Below are 13,963 nucleotides of genomic sequence, written 5' to 3' on the forward strand. Positions count from 1 at the left end.
TGCACTGAATATCACTGCACTGAGCAGCAAAATTAGCCCCCAGAGCAGAATGATAAAGTGCACTGAATATCGCGACACTGAGCTGCAAAGTTAATCTTCAGAACAGAATGGTAATGTGCACTAAATAACACATCATTGAGCAGCTAAATTAGCCTCCAAAGCAATAGAGGGCGCTAAAGTGCTTTAAATAATACAGAGCAATAAAGTGCTTTAAACAGGACAGAGCGTTTTAAGCTGTACCCAGCAATACAAAGTGGTGAAGTGCAATGGATATCTCAGCACTGAGCAGAAAAGTTGCAATAAAGTACATGGAGCTTTTTAAAAGTGCTTTAGTTCTGTTGTCCACCTTTATGGCTTGAACTTAAAAAGCCTTCTAATGTGATACTTCTCTTCCCGTCGCCATTTTGAACTTTTCGTGTCTTTCTACCCTTTGGTCTCAACACAGATAGCTTGTCCAAACATTTCGTCGTCTTTATGTCCCCTATCCCCCTGTCTTTGAGGGGGGGTCCTTTGGTCTTTATAATTTAATGAAGAGAGAGTCCTTTGCACTGTAAGTGCTAATTTCTTAAAATTTAACTAGTTCGCTGTTTGCGGAAGCTCCGATATGTCTCTCCTTTCCGGGATGCCTCTTTTCTCCCCAACTATTTGTGGGGCTCGTTATCGTCTTTTTGGAGCTTATTGTTTTAGGAAATCTGGTCTCGGTATCACCTCGGAATTGGGCTCGCTGCTGGCCGAGAGAAAAGCGCCGCTTTCAGGGGCTTACCGCTGCGTTGTCGGCTACCAGGCTCCTCCCGCCTCCGCGTTTCTGGAGCCCCTCGCGCCTCGCCGCTGCCTCTGCCCCCAAGCTGCCGCTTCTTGCTTCACCCCAGCGACACCCACCCTGGGGTATGGGGGGGACCCGGAGCCCTGCCCCCTCCTGATCTCCAGCCAGCTGCCGCGTCTACGGCTTCAAACTTGAAGCTCCGAAAACGCGCATCCGACGGTGGCGAAGCATAGTGATTCTAATGGAGTACTTAATCCTGTTGAAATGGAGAGGACAATAAGCCATTAATTGCTCAACTGATTTCAATGGGCCTTCAATGTACTGCCATCTAAATTATACACAATAGCAGGTTCCATATGCCTTTCACACCAGTTTCTTAAGATTTCCTAGTGTTTTAAATAATTCTTGTGATAATTTAGTCTTGACTAATCTAGGGTATAATTGGAACGTGTTTTGGAAGTGCCTACAATAGTTCCATATGTGTAGAGCTAAGTAGATCTGGGACCTGCTAATATCTGGCTTGGAGATCCCTTGGGTTTCCACAGAGATAGATAATATATATGTAACAAATAAAACAGGGAGAATGAGAGAATGTTTTCTTGTCTGGACCTGAGGTTGAAAATGTAGGACTCGGAATTCTTTTCATCTCTTGCCTAGAAAACTAAGGAAAATTGTATTTTCTACCCTTGACAGGCAAGTAGGCAGAGTTTTAAAGGACCCTTCCCCTAGCAACACTCTGCAGTCAGCGCCAATTGAACAGTTTCAGCTGCAGAGAGGCGGACGCTGCTGTTCTGGAGCAAAAAGGTACTTTGGTGGCATTCAGAAGTTCTGCATTGGAATAGAAGAGGAGTTATGAATAGGCTGTGGGGCTGTGGGTGGAATCAATGAGGGTTTAGAACTCCAGGGAGTATGGATTACAGGGGTTTATGGATCACTGTCTGGGAACTGAGCTGAAGAGAGGAAGAAAATAGAATCCATGTGAGGGAAGTGTTGGGGAAAGGGCTTTTGAACTTCCAAGGCTGCTGGAATTGTTGGAGGCAATGTCATTTTTAAAAAATAACTAAAGGAAAAGATAGTGACTCAACAAGTACAGGATATATAATCTTTCCATGCCTTTCAGCACACATGGAGCTTCTTCATTAGTGTTTTCAGAGCTGTAGGGTAAAATATATGATATATCCATCCATAACAATTTATTCGACCGTCAGTCAGAACACAATCATATATGATATATCTCCAGTTCTCAAGCATGCATAGCAGTTAGAAGGCATAGTAACCATTCACTTTGTCAATTGCACACATATTCTCAAAGTGGGGGGAGGGGCCTTTTAAAAAGTTTGACAGTTAATGTGTGAATTACGGTAGCATTACCTTGAGAGCTATTAGCCTAAGTTAAACAAAAATTCACACGCCCAGAACAGTCATCTAACAAAGCGCAGAATGCTAACTGTAAATCAAAATTCAACAATGCTCTTAGTTAAGTTTTGCAAGACTGGTAGTGTCAAAGTTTAACAGAATATCTGCAAAAATATCACTTGACTATCCTGAGATGCCTGTCTTAGTTATCAAAATTACATACTATAATATTAGGTAAAGGACCCCTGGATGGTTAAGTCCAGTCAGAGGCAACTATGGGGTGCAGCACTCATCTTGCTTTTCAGGCCGAGTATATTATAATACTACCTAAATCTCTTAAACTTGAAAACAGGAAGCCCTCAAAACATTTATAATTTTTGTCATTTAGGTCAAAAAAGCTCTCTGTCCCAGCATCCGTTGTTTCTCGAATAATGGGAAGAGGGGGGTGCAACATCACAGCAATCCAGGATGTCACTGGTGCTCATATTGATGTGGACAAACAAAAAGATAAAAACGGAGAGAGAATGATCACAATAAGGTAGAGTGCCTAAAATCTAATGTTTAAAGCTCATGTTTTTCAAATGGATTTAAGTTGTACTGAACTGAGGCTTGTGTTCTAAAGATGATCCTGCCTTCTCTATTTCAGGGGTGGAACAGAATCAACAAGATATGCAGTACAACTTATTAACGCCCTTATTCAAGATCCTGCCAAGGAACTGGAAGATTTAATTCCCAAAACTCATATAAGAACACCTGCTTCCAGCACCAAGTCAGTCCATACAAATTTTTCATCTGGCGTCAGTACTGCTTCATCTTCAAACAAAAACTCATTTCCCCTTGGAGCTCCATCTCTTGTCACCTCTCAGTCATCAACGCTGTCTACCTTCCAGTCTGCTAACAAATTAAGCAAGAATGTCCCTGCAAACGTGCGCTCCTCTTTTCCAGTCTCTCTTCCCTTAGCTTATTCCCACCCTCACTTTGCCATATTGGCTGCCCAAACTATGCAACAAATTCGTCACCCTCGCTTACCGATGGCCCAATTTGGAGGAACATTTTCAACCTCTCCAAACACTTGGGGACCATTCCCAGTGAGGCCAGTTAACCCAGGCAGCACGAATAGCTCTCCAAAGCATAACAGTTCAAGCCGCGTAGTTAACCAGAATGGCAATATTTTGCAGCCTGAATCCACGGGTTTGGCTCCCACTTGTCCTGGTACTGTCTCTTCAGTAGTTGCATCCTCCCAGCCACTCTGTGTTACAAGTAACCGGACTCCATCATCGGTCAGGAAACAGTTGTTTGCTTGCGTTCCTAAAACAAGTACCATGACGACAGCGATCTCAACTGTGACGACTACATGTAGCACACTGCCTTCAGCTTCTCCTGCACCTGAAAACACGGGGCATGTTCCCACTACATTTCTACCCGCTAGTGTTCCACAGGCACAGCAGTCTGCACTTAAAACAGATGCTGTTTCTTCTGCCCCGGTACCCAAAGAAAAGGCATCAACACCAGAACAATCTGTTGGAAACGCATGTGTGCCATCATCGGTTGCTGCTAGCAGCAATATCTCATCTGGCAGCACTTCAGGAGTCATAGAAACGTGCACATCTAGCAGTCCTGCACCTCCAAACAATGCGCAAGATGAAACACTGCCGACCAGTATGTCCGACTTAAGTCCTCCCATATCTATGCCTTTTTCTTCCAGTTCAGAACCTACTCCATTAAGCTTAGCTTCACCTAGATCGGTTGCTGCGGATAATCAGGACAATGCTACCTTACCTCAGTTAGCTGTACCAGCACCTCGTGTTCCTCACAGAATGCAACCTAGAAATTCATTTTATTCAATGGTACCAAATGCAAACATACATCAGGAACCTCAGTCCATTTTCGTTACAAATGCAGTACCTTTGACACCTTCGCAAGGGCCACCGCCCACAGTTCAGCTGTCATCGCCCATGAACGTTATGAATGGTTCTCAGATGCATATTAACCCAGCAAACAAATCCTTGCCTCCTACATTTGGCCCAGCAACACTCTTCAATCACTTTAGTAGTCTTTTTGACAGCAACCAGGTGCCAGCTAACCAGGGATGGGGAGACTGCCCACTGTCCACGCGAGGAGGAGCAGACCAACCTTACACTGTCCAGTCTACGTTTTTGGGTAACTCTGTGATGGGGCACATGGAAAATGTGCATCCTGATAATTCCAAGGCTCCAGGGTTCCGGCCTCCTTCCCAGAGAGTTTCAACTAGTCCTGTAGGTGAGTTGCTATGTTCTGCATGGAAAGGGAGAGAATGCTTCATGGCCCCTTGATAGCAATTGAAAAACTTCCCCAGACTTTAAAATTGTTTCTGTGATCCTGAACCAGAGGAATACTGAAAACAAGAATTGTGTTGGGTCTTTGATTATTTTTACCCAGTTGATATTTTCTTCCTAATGTAACTTAATATAACCAATAGATGGGGGAATCGGTGTGAGTCTGTAGAACGTTGGCACACAATACTGGTTCAGGTAGCTCCTGTGAAATGATGGGGGAAACAGAACATCCTAAAGAAAAATTCTGGCCCATATGGATGATGGGGAGTTTTTGTTTAATCCTTCGCATACCAGTCCCTCCCCATTCCTGTGTTTGTGTCTTCCTCCAAGACAAGATAATGTAATTCACTGATAAGTTAGCCTTTTTCTCTACTCCATAACAAAATGGAACCAAAAGTTGCATTTTAGGAAAATGTTTCTCAGCATTTCAACTATTTAAAGCTTTGCTCTGCTTTTTATTTTTGAGCTCTTGTCAGAACCATAATGAGATAAAAATAAGTTGCATAATTAAATAGGAAATGGAAGGATGGCCATTCCCTCTATTGCTTGATTGGTGGTGTTGACCAGTTTTAGTTGCAGTCAGTACAAGCCACACTCTTTGATTATGTTATGCTTGCACTAAGGTTTTGCATTGTGCTTTATACTTAGCAGATGATATTTCCTCTTCAGAATCAGCTCTGAGATTTCTCAGATTCTCAAACTTGAATTCCAGTAGGGTTCAATTAAAAAAAAAAACCCACTCTGAATCTTTGCTGATGTGGTTTACAGATATTTATCTTTGACACATTGATCTAAAAACCAATTGCTGAACATAGGCAGCATTTGTAATCCTCAGTCCTGATCGTACTAACCTTTACAGAGAGTATAGTTGGTAAAATAAGATTAAGAAGGATTTTACTCAACTTGCTGCCGTTCATAGTTTAAACCAAGTTCTGCATCACATGGGCGCTATATCCTTGTGACCTGTTTATGTTAATTCCATTGTGAGATAATTATGTGTGTACTAATGGACATAAAGGAGACTTGTGGGATGTTAATTTAGAAGCCTTTCAACCATCCACTATGTGGTGGCATTTAAAGAACAAGCAAACCAGAATAGTGACCCTCAGTTTTCCCACTGTCATTCTGGGGATGAAGTGAGGCCCTGTAAGAGCTCTTAAAATACACCGCACAGTAGATGCAACAAACCACATAGAGAGAGGTAAAGTGGAAAAGCACCTATATTCAGCCATCTGGGGAGGAGTTCTCTCTAGTTTAGAACCTAAATATGCAAGCAAAATAGCTTAATCAACCATGAGAAAATGGTCTTGAGCAGCAGACTATCCTATCATTGGCTTTTGCTGCAAAAGAGGAGCAAAACCTCATTGAGTCTACAGAAGGGATGGGAAACTTGTTCCAGATGTTCTTGAATTTGAATTTATCACAGCAGATATGGCCAGTGGGCAGAGATTATGGGAACTCTAGTCCCAACATCATCAAGTTAGCCACTCCTGGTGTACATCATCTAAAAATGTGGTTTTGAACTGAATTCTACGCAGGTTGTTTTTTTCTTCCCTTAAGTTTTGAAAAATGTTTAATGCCTGCAGTAAGAGTGACAGTTTAATGTTGTGAAATGCTCACATCAAGCCAGGCTGGTATTAGTTTGAGTCAGCCTGAAAATGTTTGCACTGCAAAACTATGCAGGTAACTTTGCCATTTTGAGATTACTGTATATACTGGGGATTCAGCCAGTTTGGCAATAACAAATAATTTTCCCTATCTTGTCTTAACTATTTATGCCAACTCAACTATGCACAGAACATCTATAAATATTCTCCTTAACTGTAGGTAGGGTTGTGAAGAACAGTTCATGCTAGAAGCAAGTAATATTTAAAACACAGGATGTAATTATTTATTATATGGGCAGGCTAGAAAAATCCCAAATGTAACCCACCCCTATTTAATGATAGAAATCAAGATAAATGAGAATCTGTTTATCCTACAGACCTCATCAGATTATGATGGGAGGGTTTCTGAAATTCGTGGAATAACTGGGTAACAAGTAGGGTCTTTGGAGTTATTTTCTCAGACATAATCATATTAATTGTAGACTTACCTTCTCTAGATCCATCCAGCAGCTCCTCAAACTCCTCTTCAGCGCCTATGGCTGGTTTTTCAGCAAACATTCAAGGAGCACGGGTTTATCTTCAAGGGCCAGCACCTGTTGGGACCCCCAGCTTTAACAGACAGCATTTTTCACCACACCCTTGGACAAGTGCTACAAATTCATGTAGGAGTTTTGGGGGTCTGTCTAATTCAACTCTTCAGTCTGTTGGTATTGACCTTTTTGCTGGCTGTATATTCTAATACATAAATTTGTTTTCAGCATTAATTAAAGAAATTGAGGCAATTTGAAAAGATGAAATTACTGAACTGCTTAATAGGGGCCAAATTAGACAGAGTTTGAGTAGAAGAATTGATGGAGTGAGGGTTGCTCTCCCTACACACAAATCTGTCACAATTACTTTTCTCTTTGTTGGAAGGAAGATAAAGATACTCTTTCCATCTCATTGTTTATCCGCTCAAATTTGCAGCTCCCTATGACCACTGCTGGTGCTTAAAAACAATTTAAAGGAAAAATGCATGCAGTTGCACATTTGCTTTAGTTTAGGCCCAATACTTTTAAACTGCCTCTGTCTGTCTGTCTGTCTATCTGTCTGTCTGATCCTAGACAAGTTAAGAATATTTGAATATAAATAAGTCATATTATAGATTCAGCTAGAGAGTTGGTCTATATAGGATGCTTGCTGAATGAGATCAGCTCTTGATAATTTTGTTTGTTCAGCAATTATACACCACAAGGAAGCTGCTGGCTGGCTGGCTGCCTTTGGGTTATTTCTCCCCTTATCTCTCTCTTGAGTGGCTTATTTATCCTAGACATTGGTGTATGGAGATGGGAAAATCAGTTGAGTGCTTGTTAACAGACCACTATGCAGTTCAGTCTGTTTCATAGATCAGTCATGGAGAAAACGTCCCCTGTAGTTATTTTTAAATTGAAGAGAGTCTTAGTAAATAGACTAGAGAGCCATTGGATCCTATGTCAGTCAGGGACAAAGAACAGTAAACCTGGCAGATAGCTCTGAAGTATAAAAGTTTAAAGAGCCTAGATAACTTAGGCAGGGTGACCCAGCTTTTTGTTGAGACTAATGATTAGACACATTTGGGGAAGGGAGGGAGACCCTTTTGGCCGACAAGTCAAATCTTAATCTCCCTGCACCCCATGGGCCACCTTTGGCAGGTGAGCAATCCCAGCCACCTGTCAGAAGTGGTCTGCTATGCCAGTGCATTCCCTGAAGCATGTTCTCAAACAGCTCCTTGATGGATGTGCAGTTTTGAAAACATAAGCTAATAATAAACTATATCATGAAGCACCATGTTAAACCTAATTTAAAATGCATTAAAATTCAAAACACAGTTTTCATCTATTTCAAAATACTGGTACTTTACCCCAAAAAAATGTTTTTAGTATTTAAATCCCACTGATTTCAGTAGAAGTGTACTTTTGCTGGAGTATTGAGAATTTCATCTCTAGTGGAAACTTCCTAGAGCAGCAGTTAAAGTAACTCAGCTTTTCATGTGTGATAAAGCAAGAGAACTGTTTTTTCATCAGGTGAATCTCCTATTCCATCAGTTTCCTCGGGATCATCCTCGCCCCTTTCAGCTGCTTCTGCACCTTCTTCTCTGGGCCAGCCAAAATCAGGGAGCACAGCACAAGATCGAAAGGTGCCACCGCCAATTGGAACAGAAAGACTGGCTAGGATTCGGCAAGGAGGTTCTGTCACACCTACCCCCTTGGGAACCAACTTTGCAGCTCCTGTTGGACACAGTGGTATCTGGTCATTTGGTGTTAACAATGTTTCAGGTGAGTATCCCAAAGGAAATGATTGTAAGAGTTAAAGGAAACAGTAATTTGCAAATACAGGATAAAGGTTCCCAGCCATATTATATCAAGCTCTTGAGCTTTTAACTAAATATATCCTAAAGAGTCCATTGTTTAGACAGAAATTATTTAAACATCTTTAGTACTCTAAACATGTTTTCATGCACATTGTGCTTTTCCTACTTCATGCAAGAGTGGAAATCTTCCATGCAGGAATTTAATAATGCCAGTAGTAGCCCTGAATAGAAGAGTGTTTCTGAGAATAGCCAGGAAGGTGGCTAAAGAAGTGGAGCTGCAGGAAAATAAGGCTATACAGGGATACAAAACTGTTGCTTGGCAGAAAGTTCAGAGAAAGGGGAGTGGGGAAAGTGGCTGGGGGACACTGATAGTGAGCCTTGTGCAGCATGAACGGAATGAAGACACATGAGTGGAGAGAGCTCCAAAGTGAATCTTCACGTCAGTGCAATGCTTCCCATGGAGTCAATGTAGGAAACTGGAAAGGGGTGATTGGTATGGAGGAGACAAAATGGTTTAGAAGATGCATTCAGAGCAATTGAAGATAGCAGTTAACTGGAAGGAAGAACTTTCAATAAGTAATTTTCAGTAAATTGGATACGGAAGACCATTGAAAGGGCATAAAGAGGCTAGATGAGATCCTGGTGCCAGGGTGTGACAACTTCTAGGATATGGGAAGAAAGAGAAGGGGGAATACATGCCTTTGATGTGCAGTGCTCAGACCCCAAATAAGGGAGGTGCTGGCAAAAAGGGAAACCTATGATAGCAGCTGGAGTTTCAATCCCTGATTTTTACTGCAGCATTTTCTATTTCTGAAGAGGCAAGTCATTTTGAATTTCAAATAGTAGTTTGTATCTTGGGGAGTAGGTATTGCTGCAGTGAATCAGTAAGTGAAGTTTCAGCTACTACCGAGTAGTTCTGTTATGCAGATATGTCCTGCTAGCACCATGTTTGGCTTGAGACATTGGCGGGACACTTAAGAGAAGTGACTGAAAGTACAAGAGGATGTTGGTGGGGAGGGAAAGGGACAACTTACCCTTAAATGGCAGAGCAATTGTTTTGCATGGAGGTGGTCCCAGGTTGAATCCCTGGAATCCCCAGTTAGAAGGATGCCACAGAACTAGTAGCTGCTGTTAGTCACAGATAATACTTGGGCTAGATGGGCAAACAGTTTGATATGATAAGGCAGTTTCTCATGTTCCTAAACCTCAGGCTACACGAATCTCAGGAGGGTGGCAGATACTTTGTTAAAGGACACAGTTATTAATCTTGGAGATTGAGGACTGAGAATTAGTCCATTTGCCATGGAAAGGTCACTGCCATTGAAGAGCAGTGTGTGTAGAGTTGGGTGGGCTCTTCCTGCAGCAAGCAGGAGCTTTTCTAATTTTGGGGTAATATGAGAGATAAAGTTTGATTAATATGAGAGATTATTCTGATCCCTAAACAAGTGCTTCGTTATCTTTCTAGAAGGCATGTCAGGTTGGTCTCAGCCTGTCATGGGAAATCATCCAGTTCATCAGCAGCTGTCAGACCCAGGCACCTTTTCCCAACATCAGCCGATGGAGAGAGATGACTCTGGAATAGTGGCGCCCTCAAATATTTTCCAGCAGCCCATGCCGAACAGCTTTGTAGATTTCTCTAAAGTACGCTTTCAAAAGTTTCTCTCTCACACTTGCACACAGTCATACTATGCACAGACCTCCACACAGTTGCTTCAGATCAAACTAAATCATACAGCTGTAGAACATTCTTAGAATTTGTATTCTCAATGGAAGCTGTTTAAGAACATTGGGGGCTTCTCAGCTTCCAGTCCTTCCAGAATAGCATCACTTCTGTTTGTCTGGGGTGTCTAATAGGCAATTTGTGCTAATTGTTTGGGGATAACATTCTGCACTGCTTGCAGTTTTATGTGTTAATATGTATTGTTGCGTATCTCTCCTTGTTCCACTTGCCAACCTTACCTACCCGCCAAACTCCTTCCCCCCCACACACACACACCTTGCCGTTCCCTCATTCTTTTACACCTCACTCACCCCTTGCCTGTCTCCTTACAGCTCACCACAAATTCCACCCCCTTTTAAAGGAGGGGAGGGATGCTTCAATTTTCTCTGAAGTGTCTTCCTCCCTTCTGTTAAACCTTGGTGCAGCTGTGTTTAGCAAAGAGAGGGAGGTGCTTCACAGAGCAATTTGCTTGCACAACTGCCTGCCTGCTGTTCTGTTGTCACACTGGAGTTGGTGTGCCCACCTATTGGCAGCCATGCGAACTGCCAGGTGACAACAGCCTTACATTTTGATGTATATAGGAAAGAAGAGCCTGTTATACAGTAATATAGTTACTCTTGAGTATCCAGGATCATATATGTACTGTGGAGAGGAAGACTTTCCAAACTACTGGTTTATGGGTGGAATTCAACATGGAGCTCTTCCAAGCATTCTGTTTGCACAAGCATTCCAGCTTGCCTGGTTGAACAGACCTCCCAACACTGTTCAGGAGGTTTTTCCTGACCCCCTCAAGTCATTTGGGGGGAAGCCCCATTTCCCAAGCAGAAGTCCTTGTGCAGGGTTTCTGTTGGTGGAGGCTGTTAGGTGAATCCCACCCTATTCGTTTATAAGTTGTCTAGGAACTGTAGAGCAGGGGTCAGTAACCTTTTTCAGCAGGGGGTCGGTCCACTGTCCCTCTGACCTTGTGGGGGGCCGGACTATATTTTTTGGGGGGGTGGGGTGAACGAATTCCTATGCCCCACAAATAACCCAGAGATGCACTTTAAATAAAAGGACACATTCTACTCATGTAAAAACACCAGGCAGGCCCCACAAACAACCCAGAGATGCATTTTAAATAAAAGGACACATTCTACTCATGTAAAAACGCACTAATTCCCGGGCCTTAGTTTGCCTACCCATGCTGTAGAGGATTGTTGTTGGTGGTGGTGGTGTTGTGTTGCAGTCTTCCTTTTAATTGTTTAGTCGTTCAGTCGTGTCCGACTCTTTGTGACCCCATGGACCAGAGCAAGCCAGGCACGCCTATCTTTCACGGCCTCCCGCAGTTTGGCCAAACTCATGCTAGTCGCTTCGAGAACACTGTCCAACCATCTCATCCTCTGCCGTCCCCTTCTCCTTGTGCCCTCCATCTTTCCCAACATCAGGGTCTTTTCTAGGAAGTCTTCTCTTATGATGTGGCCAAAGTATTGGAGCCTCAGCTTCAGGATCTGTCCTTCCAGTGAGCACTGAGGGCTGATTTCCTTCAGAATGGATAGGTTTGATTTTCTTGCAGTCCATGGGACTCTCAAGAATCTCCTCCAGCACCATAATTCAAAAGTGGATTCATAGATCACTGCCTTGTCGTGGCGAAGGGGCTTGAATAACTCAGGGAAGCTATGAGCTATGCCGTGCAGGGCCACCCAAGATGGACAGGTCATAGTGGAGAGTTTTGACTAAATGTGATCCACCTGGAGGAGGAACGGGCAAGCCACTCCAGTATCCCTGCCATCTCTGAGCTTTAGTTGAGTGTGTACTGGAGCCCACTGGCATAGTGTTGGTGACCCATACCTTAGAGTACAGTAGGTAAATGTGCAATTAGGTATAAAGGCCTGTTAGGTCCAATGTCCCAATTTACATAATATCTTGTGGGCAGGACCAGATTTATTATGATAGAAGAGGGATTTAATTGGTAAGGAAAGCAGTATAAACATTAATTTGGATGGGAAAATTTGGGAACTGCCCTGGCTTCTGTTGGCTAGAATGTTCACAAATTTTCAACAATATGCTGGTATCAAATAAATGAATCTTATCTAGTTACGCAGCTTCTAAAAGAGGCGGATAGGTGCTATATTATGTGATGAATGTAAAAAAAAAAAATTAGGGATGACACAGATCCATTATTCTAATGTAGAACATGAGTTGGTTAGTCTATGCTCAGGAGCCTCTTAGAGGTGGTGTAGAATTCTTGCAGATAATAGCCCACCAAAGCCCTATTGGGGGGGAAATGAAAATGCTTAACAGTAGCATTGTACTCATTAGTTACTACAAAAATTGCTACTGATCTGTAAACCTGTTTCTCTGCTACCATTTTCTGTAAAATACCATGTCTCTCCTTAGGGCCTTCCAATTTCCATGTATGGAGGCACTATTATACCGTCTCATCCTCAGTTAGCTGATGGACCAGGTGGGCCTCTCTTCAATGGACTGCATACTCCAGATCCAGCATGGAATCCCATGATAAAGGTTGTCCAAAATTCAACAGAATGTACCGATGCTCAGCAGGTGCAGTAATTAATGCTTTTTTGTACTATTAAATTTTCAAACATCTGCCTTAAATAATATAATTGAATTTTTGTAAGAGTACAAGGAGTGTCTTCATTCTTCCATCCTAATGTTACATAAAGTGTGTGATTCTGCTCAAAATGGAGTCTTGGTGGGATAGCTGATCATTAAAATGTGGGTGTTGGGGCCAAGCTTTAGTCAGCTAGAACTTGGGTTTTTTGCGCCACTTGATTCTGTAGGTCTTTATATAGTGGTGTTGGAGCCATACTCTGAAATTAACTATTTTGTGATGTTTCTCCTCCTGTAGATTTGGCCTGGCACCTGGGCACCTCACATTGGAAACATGCACCTCAAATACGTCAACTGATTTAGGAGGGCCTACCTTTTCCTTTCCTTTTCTTTTTTTTAAGCCTTGTTTGGAGAAACATATGACCTTGGAAGAACTTGGGAATTTTTTTAATGTGCCTAACTAAGCAATTTTTCTGCGGGCTATAACAAGAGAAACTTGTTTGCCCATTGTGTAAGAACAAAATGAGTTACCTATTCAACTGATTCTGTTCTCCAGTTAGTTTAGCCATTTTGAACTCAAAATCGGATGAACTTAGTGCTTTTGGCTAAACACTACTGAATGCTACTTGTATGCAGCAGAGAACTAGATGAGTACATGATTTCAACCTTTTAGGGTGATAAATACATGTATAATTGTTTACATACTTAAAAGGAAAAACGTTGAGTAAATTTCATGTCGTATAGTGGCTCTACTTTATGTAGCCTGTATTAATGTGAAATATTTACCTGAATATTCAATAAAAAGATGAACATTATAAGTTTGGTGTAATGATCTTAATGAAATACCAATTGCAAGATTCTACCGTTGGAGTGGTACTGTCAGTAACTTAATTTTAATATCATTAATAGATTCCCAGCACTTTTAGAAAACGGTTGTACTATATACAACACTGTTTCCAGGAGTATTAGCTGTTCTGGTATTTGATAGAAAGTCAGAGAAATCTCAGACTAGAATATGGTTGAATCACTGGACAGCCATGGTGGCTGACTCCTCAGCATTGTAGCCAAGGGTAGCTTTATTCAGCGGACACAGTCTGCCAGGTTGTGTAGTTACTCTGAAATCTAACACACACACAAATATATATTTATACTTATATTAAAAATATTTTAATAAAGTTGACAGTATCACAAGCAGAACAAACCAACCAAAGAATCATCAGCAGGTGTTAGAGTACATAAGCTACTTCACTTAAGTAACAGGTTCATATTTAAGTTGGTACACATTCCATACCAACCTAAGTTATCTATGCCCAACTTAATGTA

At 42.0% G+C, this 13,963-nt stretch overlaps 1 protein-coding gene across 10 annotated transcripts in view; it reads left to right on the top strand.

Annotated features, from left to right (window-relative positions):
* The window catches only part of LOC117049481 (ankyrin repeat and KH domain-containing protein 1-like), a 100,810-nt gene extending 87,355 nt beyond the window's left edge, over positions 1-13,455 (top strand). For 3 of the 10 annotated variants that reach the window (XM_033154187.1, XM_033154191.1, XM_033154197.1), the window contains 8 exons: positions 1,457-1,567; positions 2,508-2,657; positions 2,766-4,378; positions 6,539-6,748; positions 8,084-8,335; positions 9,836-10,011; positions 12,467-12,631; positions 12,939-13,455. In XM_033154187.1, the coding sequence (XP_033010078.1) occupies positions 1,457-1,567; positions 2,508-2,657; positions 2,766-4,378; positions 6,539-6,748; positions 8,084-8,335; positions 9,836-10,011; positions 12,467-12,631; positions 12,939-12,998 (2,737 nt within the window). In that variant the 3' untranslated portion in view covers positions 12,999-13,455. The remainder of the gene's footprint in view (positions 1-1,456; positions 1,568-2,507; positions 2,658-2,765; positions 4,379-6,538; positions 6,749-8,083; positions 8,336-9,835; positions 10,012-12,466; positions 12,632-12,938) is intronic. The other 7 variants (XM_033154188.1, XM_033154189.1, XM_033154190.1 and 4 more) reach the window with 7 other exon arrangements.
* Positions 13,456-13,963: the final 508 nt, after the last annotated feature.

Source organism: Lacerta agilis, chromosome 7 (assembly GCF_009819535.1).
Source record: "Lacerta agilis isolate rLacAgi1 chromosome 7, rLacAgi1.pri, whole genome shotgun sequence".
In the NCBI taxonomy this organism is placed as follows: domain Eukaryota; kingdom Metazoa; phylum Chordata; class Lepidosauria; order Squamata; family Lacertidae; genus Lacerta; species Lacerta agilis.